At 52.2% G+C, this 10,332-nt stretch overlaps 1 protein-coding gene across 1 annotated transcript in view; it reads right to left on the bottom strand.

Annotated features, from left to right (window-relative positions):
• Positions 1–2,206: 2,206 nt before the first annotated feature.
• The window catches only part of CHST6 (carbohydrate (N-acetylglucosamine 6-O) sulfotransferase 6), a 16,035-nt gene continuing 7,909 nt past the window's right edge, over positions 2,207–10,332 (bottom strand). The window contains exons 2-3 of the mRNA XM_011945999.1: positions 5,028–5,101; positions 2,207–3,429 (exon numbers count right to left, since the gene is read on the bottom strand). Coding sequence (XP_011801389.1) covers positions 2,226–3,413 — 1,188 coding nt within the window. The 5' untranslated portion in view covers positions 3,414–3,429; positions 5,028–5,101 and the 3' untranslated portion in view covers positions 2,207–2,225. The remainder of the gene's footprint in view (positions 3,430–5,027; positions 5,102–10,332) is intronic.

Genomic DNA, 10,332 nt, shown 5'->3' with positions numbered 1-10,332 from the left:
CTTGCCCTGCCTGCTATGCAGGGAGGATGTGGCTCCACAATCCACGTTCCCCCAATCTGTGGCCACCGCCAGGATGAGGATCAGAAGCTGGTGACCACCTGCATCCCGCCCGGTACCTGATGGCAACCGTGAGGGAAACTGCCTCATTTCACAGGTAACAGGGTCAGAAGTTCTGGTGGTATCCAACACAGTTCTCAGACCAGCTCTGCGTTCCAGCGTGACTTGGGTTCATTTACGTGGCTAACTCAGCTTCCCTGTCCTTTCCAGAGGTTCTGTGAGCTTTTCTTTTAAACATGTACTGGGTACTTATTGACTCTCATTTCCTGAGCTTGGGACTAAACCCTCTACACATCCAGCATTCCTTTACTAAGCCCTTTTGCCCCCAGAGCTAGGAAGTGTGGCTCACAGGCAGGGATCATCCTCTGCTCTCCTCCAAGGCCTGGCCCAGAAGGACCAAGGGAAGACAGATCCAGCCCAGAGCCATTTCCCTTCCAACCTCTTGGCAAGCCTGATGAGTTCCACTCCCCCCTGACGGGCACACCTGCCTTCCAGGCACTGATCCTGCTGTCCCCTGCTTGCTCTGCCACTCACTATGCCTGGCTCGCTGCCCAGCCCTCCCCAGCCTTCTCTCCCCCTACCTTTCCCACTTATTGCCTCCCTCCAGGCCTGTCCAGGATGATAAGCTCTGGTCTCAGCATTCAAAGCCTCCTCTATCTGTTGTGGGTGGCAAGCCACCCAGGTGCCAAGGCAAGAGACCGAGGGCACGAGCTGTTCCAGTATAATAAAATATATAAAATAAGAATAGTTCTACTAGATAGAGATCATAGATATGATTATATGTGAATATCATCAATCATGAGTTTGTAGCAACTACTCTTTATTCCAATATTATAATAATCCTTGCTCTACAATTATAACCTAGGAAAATCCAGGCCATACAGAGATAGGAGCTGAAGGGGCATGGTGAGAAGTGACCAGAAGACAAGAGTGTGAGCCCTCTGTCATGCCCAGAGAGGGCCACCAGAGGACTCCTTGGTCTAGCGGTAATAACAGCGTCTGGGAAGACGCCCGTCACCAAGCGGACCCTGGTCTAGTGGTAGTCAGAGCTAGACATCAGTCAGGCCCGCCCACAGTTACCCGGAGGCCTAACCGTCTCCCTGCGATGCTGTGCTTCAGCGGTCACGCTCCTGTTTCACTTTCATGTACACCTGGATCCGCCCTCTAGCTAGCAGTAGCAAAACTAGTGGAAGTATTCAAGTCTTTGATCTTTCTGAAAAGAGCATAGAAGAAATAATGATGTAAGCTATCCTCTCTCCACCTCGGCTACCTAACAGGGAAGGGCCCCCTGTCCGGTGGACACGTGACTCACATGACCTCATCAATCACTGGAGATGACTCCCACTCTTTACCCTTTACCCTTTAGCTTTGTATCCAATAAATAACAGCACAGCCAGGCATTCAGGGCCACTACCAGTCCCCGCATCTTGGTGGTAGTGGTCCCCCAGGCCCAGCTGTCTTGTATCCTTTATTTCTACGATCTCTCGTCTCCGCACAAGGGGAGAAAAACCCACAGACCCAGTAGGGCTGGGGCCCCTACAATCTCTCAGCTGTGTCCCTGGCCATGACTCTGTTTGCTCTTCCTGAAAGCAATTAAAATGGGAAAATCTGACCCTTCTCACCCAGGAGGCAGGGCCTCTCCTCCCCACTGGAGCCCCAGAGCAAAAGCTCTCTCCTCCCTTCATCCTCCTTCTCACCATGTGATTTTGGACAAGTCCTTTCACTTCTGAGTTTTGCCATGTGTGCATGCGTGCATGTGTATGTGATGTACGGACCTTTGGAGTCTTACCACCACAGTGCCTCTCCACTCCCGGCCAGTGCTAGGGCACCCCCTCAGCTGCTGCAGGATGTGTCCCCAGAAGGAGAGAGTTAAAGGGGAAGAAAGCCCTTGAGTAGGAGCCAAGTCATCTGAACGCATACCCTGTGCCCAGAGGAGGCAGGGGCAAGAGTTGCTTTCCATGTAGAGTGAACCTAATGAGAAGGCAGCTCCAGAGGACTCAGGAAAACCAAGAATCAAGAGAGAAAGAAACGTGCAGTCCTTGCCTACTTCAGGGGGGTACCATGAACTCCTTGGTCAATATAGGGACCTGCTTCTCCGTGCGCCCCAGCCCCCTCTGCACCATGCACTCTCCTCCTGGACCTGGCACCCGCTACAACTGTGGCCTCCACTAATGCCGGGGGTGCGAGGAGGTGGACGATGCCCAGGTGAAGCCGTTCAGGCCTCGTGGCAGCACCACATCAAGGGCGAGGTTGCGCTGCTCGTCCTCAGAGTATACAGGCCGGTAGCCCAGCAGCTGCAGGGCACCAGCGCACAGTTCCTGCACGCGGCGGATCTTGGTAAAGGGCAGCGCGTGGCGCCAGGCCTGGGAGACGTTGAGCGCATTCCTGGACGAAGTCTTGAAGGCTTCACGGCGTGCACCAGGTCCAGATCCGTGGGTGATGTTATGGATCCAGGCCTCCAGCTGTGGTGTGAGACTCAGCCCGGTGAAGGCGTAGAGCGCACGGATTTCTGCCAGCGGCTCCCGCACAAGGTCCTCGAAGCGCACTAGGCGGTAGCGGCCGCGCAGGAAGGGCGGCGGCTTGAGTGTGGCGGCCTCCGCGATGCGCACGTGGCTACGGCACACCTCGCGTACCACACGCAGGCCGGGGTCGGCCTCTACCCACGTGCCATTGGTGCCCAGCACGATGCCGTTGTCACGCGCCAGAGCCTTGGCTGTCTGCTCCCGGGAGCGCAGCACGGCCCGCGGGTCGCGCACCAGGTGCACGATGCGCAGGTTGAGCGCGGGGTCACTGAGCAGCGGGTAGAGCACCTGCAGGTTGAAGAAGCGCACCTCCTTGAGCACCACGTGGCTGTAGGAGCGGCAGGCCTCCTGGGCCAGGCTGAAGGGCTGCCGCGCGCACAGTGGCTTGCACACTGCCTCGCTGCTGATGGCGCCTCGGGGAAAGGCGCTGCAGGCGGGTGGCGAGCACAGTGCACGGCTCACCGCCCACTGGAAGAGGTCGGACAGGTTGCGGCGCCAAGGCAGATAGGCATCAAACACGTCCATGTCGCACAGGAAGACGGAGCGCACCAGGTCGCGCACAGCCATGTGCAGCGTTGCGGCGCTGCCCTGCGACAGAGTGGTCCACACGTGCCACGCGGGCTCCATTAGGTAGAAGACATCGGGGTGCTGGCTGAAGAGCTGGCCCACGAAGGACGAGCCCGAGCGCCACGAGGACAGCACCAGCACATGCACGCGCTCCTCGCCGCCTGCTGGGGACGAGGGCCCTGGCCGGGAAACCAGAAAGAGGAGGAGGAAGGTCTGCGCCAGGAGGAGCGCGGTCACTGCTGTGCTGGAGACTCGCGGCAGCCACATGCTGACTGCTGGGGGCCTTAGGGAGGAGAGCGCAGCGGTTAGGGGCTGCAGCCTGCGTGCCCATCCCGTGCCCCATTGCCCAGTGCCTTCTGGGAGCAGATTCGACCACCAGACCAGAGCCTCCCATGAACATGATGGTCTCAGTGGGGCGCTCTCCCGGAAATGTGGCCTTAAGACATAACTCAAGATCCAGTCTAGCTGAGAGCAAAAGTACAAATGCAGAATGCGGTCAGAAATCTGTCTATATGTGAGTCCTATCTTCTTAGTTACCTACCTACATTACCATTGTCTATTTGGAGAGGGAAATATATTTCAAACGGAATTCCTGTCTTTTGCTTAAGAATTCCTGTGAGGAAACTCTTTTAGGTTGTCGAACTGATAGGCGCTCTGGTGGATGTCACAGCACGGCCAGGCTCCCTGAGGCTCTTTCACTCCGTAGTCTGTGATCTTTTTTCTAACTTTCCACACTACACTGACATACATAGCCCGTGATCTTGAACCAAATATTGCATCGCTCCATGACTCAGTTTACCCATCTGTAAAAGGGGGATGATAGCAGCACATAACACAGGATTTGGGTGGATTATTGGGCAATGGGAAAATGTCTGAATATCCTGGATGGACAGGAGGGACACGCAGTAATGTCCTTAACTGAAGAGTGCCCTTGCTACAGTATATGCTCTGCATTGTATGATTTTTTTGTTTAAAAAGACAGGTATAACTTTTCTTATTGAAAATAAGCAAACAGGCAGGACGTGATGATTCAAGCCTGTACTCCCAGCACTTTGGGAGGCTGAGGGGGGAGGATACCTTGAAGCTAAAAGTTTGCGACTAGCCTGGGCAACATATGGATAGCCTGCCTGTCTCTACAAAAACATTAAAAAAAAAAAAAAAAGAAAGAAAAAAAGAAAGAACGAAAGAAAAGAAAAGCCAGGTGTGGTGGTGTATGCCTGTGGTCCCTGCTACTCGGGAGGCTGACATGGGAGGACTGCTTGAGCCCAGGAGTTTGAAGTTGCAGTGAGCTTTGATCCTGCCACTGTACTCCAGCTTGGGTGACAGAGTGAGACTCTGACTCAAAAAATACAATACAATATCAAAATGAGCAAATAAGGCCAAGCACAGTGGCTCATGTCTGTAATCCTAGCAATTTGGGAGGTTGAGGTGGGCAGATCAGCTGAGGTCAGGAGTTCAAGACCAACCTGGCCAACATGGTGAAACCCCATCTCTACCAAAAACATAAAAAAATTAGCTGGGCATGGTGGCGCATGCCTGTAGTCTCAGCTACTTGGTAGGGTGAGGTGGGAAAATTGCTTGAACCCGGAGGCAGAGGTTGTGGTGAGCTGAGATTGTACCACTGCACTCCAGCCTGGGCAAAAGAGTGAGACTCTGTCTCAAAAACAAAAACATGAGCCAATAAATACAGTGGACAAAGAACACCAACTGTTGCCATCACTGGTGGGGGATGAAGTGCTGAAGGCAGCATGGGCTTCAGAGGGAGGGTGTCCTGAAGCCCTGTGGGTTTGCAAGGAGACCAGTTGAGGCGGAGCTGGGATGGAGCCAGAGAAGCAGAGAGGTGAGAGCAGAGTACTGTTCTGGCCAACTGAGGGGACTCACCACTGTCCAGGGCTGCTGGAGAGCTGCAACGCTGATCACAAATCCATGGGAGATGATTAGAGGTTCCTCAGTACCTGGTAAAGCAGGAGGGCGAAGGAGTCACACTCTATAGGGGAAGATAGCCCCAAAAGCGACATAACTTCTCTGAGGCTCGATTTCCACTTCTGTAAAATGGGATTTGCAACATTTAACCTCTTAGAGCTGTCGTGAGATGCTGCTGCAAACACCTAAGAAGAGGGGGCCTGGGAAAGCATTCCTTACACACATGCCCCCATTACTGTTACTGTCCTTGTGCTGAGCTACTGTGTGCAGAGGAGGAAACCCCCCAACCTGGGGAGTCTCCCCCAAGAGGAGACACCCATAGGCCACCTACTCTTCCAATTCCAGTATCTTACAGGCCATCCTCTGGCTTCCAACCACTAGCCCTTTAGTGGACCTTAAGAATGTCGCATAGGTCGGGTACGGAGGCTCACACCTGTAATCCCAGCACTTTGGGAGGCCGAGGCGGGCGGATCACCTGAGGTCGGGAGTTTGAGACCAGCTTGACCAACATGGAGAAACCCCATCTCTACTAAAAATACAAAATCAGCCAGGCGTGGTGGCGCATGCCTGTAACCCCAGCTACTCGGAAGGCTGAGGCAGGAAAATCACTTGAACCTGGGAGGCAGAGGTTGTGGTGAGCCGAGATCATGCCATTGCACTCCAGCCTGGGCAACGAGGGCGAAACTCTGTCTCAAAAACAAAACAAAGGAATGTCACGCATGTCTCACAGGGTAGAAGGAACACTGGGCCGGCCCTCGCATTCCAAAGTCCCAAAGTGTTCTTCTCTTTGCACCTGTTGCTTCTGCAATGATCTCAAGACCGGGTGACTTTGGAAGGGAGGGGCCTGGAAGTTTTCTCCTTGCTCCTGCATCCTTTGCTCCCTGCCTTCCCCCTTCCCCTGTCCAGGTCACCACTGAGAGAAGCCAGGGTCTAACTTGGGAGCAGATCCCATTTCTGCCCCTTCCCCTCATCAGGAGGCAACAGGGGTGGGTGGAGGATGCCCCGCAGCTCTGTCACCAGCTGACTCCACAGCCTCTCTGGGAAAACCTGGAAGACGGGGAGAGTAGCCACTCCTCTGCTCTGCACATGATCACCGCTCCTCCAGTGCCAGTGGGCTGACGATGGTTGGCTTTCAGCCAGTGGGGCACCGAAAGAGAAGGGAACTCATTTTCTGACTTCAAGTGCTAGGTGCTTCAAGTCCACAGGATGGCTCAACTCAACGGGCCCTGAGGGGGACATGATGATGTCAGTTTTTCAGGTGAAGGACTCAAGGCTTGGAGAGACAGCAAGAAAGCTGGGACCCCAGGACTCCCGTTCCTAAGCTCCTGACACGTCTGATCCCAGGCTGTGGGCCTCTCCCATGTGTGATTGCTCCCTGCAGAGTGCAGGACCCTGCTGCTCTGGCCCAAACACAGTTGTCCTGGCCAGCCCAGCCCTTCCCTGGGTAGGGAGGATCTTGATCCCAAGCCAAAGTATTTGTTACCTGTGTTCCAGGAAAGCCAGAGGTCTTTTTAAGTGACTCACACACTACAGGAACTGCTATGAGATCCTATTACTGAAACTCAAGAACTAGGAAGGTGGTTGAATCATCCTATGCCACAGAGTCTCCAGAAGACCAGTTCCCAGCTGGGAGCATTCTGATAGAAGCCTTGCACTCAGCACAGTGGACATTTGGGACAAGGGTTCGACATGAGGAAGAAAAAGTCAGGCAGGCCCTGTGATAGGTACTTTTGTCTTCATAATTAAATGCTAAGTCCCTAGGAGGCAGAAATGACCATCCCTGTCTGTTTTAATTGAAGCAGTGGGGCTCAGAGACGTGAATACCCAGTGAGGAAGAGGAAGGGCAGGGGCTTAAATCCAAGAGCCAGCCGGGTATGGTACCTTATGCCTGTAATTACGGCATTTTGGGAGGCTGAAGTGGGTGAAATGCTTGGGCCCAGAAGCTCAAGACCAGCCTGGGCAACAGGGCCAAACCCCATCTCTACTAAAAATACAAAAATTAGCCTGGTGCAGTGGTACAGACCTGTAGTCCCAGCTACTCAGGAGGCTGAGGTGGGAGGATTGCTTGAGCCTAGGAGACAGAGGTTGCAGTGAGCTGAGATTGTGTGACTGCACTCCAGCCTGGGCAATGGAGAGAGACCCTGTCTCAAAAATAAATAAATAATAAATAAATCAATAGGCCGGGTGCACGGTGGTTCACACCTGTAAACCCAGCACTTTGGGAGGCTAAGGCGGGTAGAGCACCTAAGATCAGGAATTCGACACCAGCCTGACCGAATGGTGAAACTCTGTCTCTACTAAAAATACAAAAATTAGCCGGGCGTGGTGGCAGGTGCCTGTAGTCCCAGCTACTCGGGAGGCTGAGGCAGGAGAATCGCTTGAACCCAGGAGGTGGAGGTTGCAGTGAGCCGAGATCACGCCACTGCACTCCAGCCTGGGTGACAGAGTGAGACTCCATCTCAAAAAGTAAACAAACAAACAAACAAACATAAATAAATCCAAGAACCAGACTCTCACTGCAGGGCTCTGTAGTGGGTGTCGCAGTCCTGAGCCTTTGTCCGGTATCATTTCCCATCCTGGAAGGCCTATCTCCCCCTTGAAAGTCTTCCCTTGATGAGGAGCACATATTTATTATAGTTTAATTTTTGGAAAAGGTAACACATAGATGTTGTATAAAATTCTAAGCCAGGCATGGTGGCTCCCGCCTGTAATCCCAGCCCTTTGGGAGGCTGAGGCGGGCAGATCACTAGAGGTCAGGAGATGGAGACCAGCCCGGCCAACTTGGCAAAACCCCATCTCTACTAAAAATACAAAAATTAGCCGGGTGTGGTGGCAGGTGCCTGCAGTCCCAGCTACTCAGGAAGCTGAGGCAGGAGAATCATTTAAACCTGGGAGACGGAGGTTGCAGTGAGCTGAGACTGCACCACTGTACTCCAGCCTGGGTGACAGAGCGAGACTCCATCTCGAAAAAATTCTCAAGGTACAGATGAGGGCATTGTCAGCTCATGTTTCATGTGTGAAGACAGGAAAAGAGGCCACACTCCCTGGGCAGACACAGCCCCACACCAGAGCACAAAGCTAGTCAGGCAAAAGGAAGTGACATTTCCTATCTCTCATGCCCTCTCCAGCCCTCCAACCTCAGAGGCAATTCTGCTTTAAATTTCCAACAAGTAATTAGTGGTGATGATGGTGATGATAACGATGATGAAAATGATCATATGTTTTTCAGGAGGAGGGTGGAACTAAAAAGTACAAGAGGCCATAAAGGGAATAGAAAGTTCTGTTTCTTGTTTTGGTACCCAGGAGCACCCTAAGCAGTGGTCCTTCTTAAGTCACAGAAACTTTTTTTGACATTAACTCTTTTTAAAATTTATTTTTGTCAAAATACTACACATAGCTTGAGAAAGCATAAAATATGCCTGGAGGCCGGGCACAGTGGCTCATGCCTGTAATCCCAGCACTTTGGGAGGCCGAGGTGGGAGGATCTCTTGAGCCCAGGAGCTCAAGGTTGCAGTGAGTTATGATCGTTCTACTGCTCACCAGCGTGGGCAACAGAGGGTGACCCTCTTTCTCAAAAAAAATCAAAAACCTAAAGCCACAGCAAAACACTCCAGCTCACAGCTGAAGTACTGAGAGTACATTTCCTTTCTTGTTTTTTCTTGTTTCTCTTAGTTTTCCTTGGGGCTAATTGCATTAGATATTAGCAAGGTTGAAAGAAAAATTTAAAAGATGTGAAAAGTAGAACAAAAAACATAAATGACAGGTAAAGACTGCAAAATAGAGAAAAGATAAGATCAGCAAAAGATTCAATCCAGGAAAGTCAGTGCTCAGGATCCCGATCCTGGCGGAGCTGACAATCAAGTTGGGGACATTGAAGACACATCTGGCTATGTGACGGTCAAGGGACCTGATGGTGTCCCAGTGGACGGCCTGGACATTCAGCCACGGGAGGGTCACGCTGGTCCTGGCTGCATCCTTCTCTCCTGGATTCTAGCAAAGTCCCCACCTGGCCTCCCTTCAGTCCATCTTGTATAGTTGCCCCCAGAGGTGCCTACACCACACATCTGATCCTGCCATTCTCCTACTCAGTAACCTTCAGCTTTCCAACCATATCTCCCATATCCCAGGCTTCAGACGGCCGGGAATCATCAGTGTTCATCAAACAAGCTCTATCTCTCCCAATCCCTAACTCATGCTATGAGTGCCCAGCCCTGACTCCCATTGGGAGGCATCTCAGCCTCGCCTGCAGCCGCCTCCTCTGCGCCTGTCAAGGCACGCCCCACTCTGCCCTGCATTGTACTTTGCTTTCTCTTCTAGACTGTGAGCAACCTGGAACTTTGGATTGTGGTTTTTTGCAAGTGAACACCTGTTCTCTGGTGACCAGTGTGAGGATGGGCACTGCACAGGTACACTGGGCATGCTTGGTTCTGTCCACTCAGTACCTGTTTTTCCTTCTCATAACAGTAGCTAGGCTTTTCCCTGGGGAACCCCCCTCACCCACTCAAAAGTACATGTGGCTCAGATGGGGCTGATCTACCACTCCTGGCTCGTAACGGTCATGTGTCCCAAGACAGGCTCACGTCTGTATTCCACATACTGACCCTGTCCCCCCAGCCCACACAAAACTATTGGTCTAGGAACGCGACATCTGCTCAACTGCAATTCTGGAGTTCTGTTGATCACAAGGGAAGAGGAAACTGTCTGGGTGTAAAAGTCAACACAGAAGAGAACTCAGCAGAGAAAGTTCACAGGCAAGCCGACAGCATCATCTAAGCATTTGGATCCAGTTGTGCAAGGTTCACCCATGGACCCCTCAGCTGAGGGAAGCATTCGGTTTCTGCTTAAGTCCCTGGGAGATAAGTTTCTGTCACTTACACCCAAGAGTGGTGATTAGATAGTGATAGTGAAACCCTTGGTGGTGAGGTGGGAAGGGTGCAGGGGTGGAAATTCTGGGGGCTGGCCCTGCTTTGTTTCTCCTTGATAATGCTAATTACATGGGTGTGTTCAGTTTGTGAAAGTTCACCAAGCTGTACTCTCATTATCTATACTCTGATGAATGGCATATTTCAACAAAAAGTAAAGAATCCTGACTGAAGAAGATGGTAAGAGTCATGTTAAGGAATGTCCCAAACACCAAATGAGTAGAGGACATGAATAAATACTTGCCATTAAGGCCGGGCACGGTGGCTCAAGCCTGTAATCCCAGCACTTTGGGAGGCCGAGACGGGCGGATCACGAGGTCAGGAGATTGAGACCATCCTGG

Source organism: Colobus angolensis, unplaced genomic scaffold (genome assembly GCF_000951035.1).
Source record: "Colobus angolensis palliatus isolate OR3802 unplaced genomic scaffold, Cang.pa_1.0 Scaffold248, whole genome shotgun sequence".
Taxonomy (NCBI): Eukaryota; Metazoa; Chordata; class Mammalia; order Primates; family Cercopithecidae; genus Colobus; species Colobus angolensis.
This window is presented reverse-complemented; position numbering and strand designations above follow the sequence as displayed.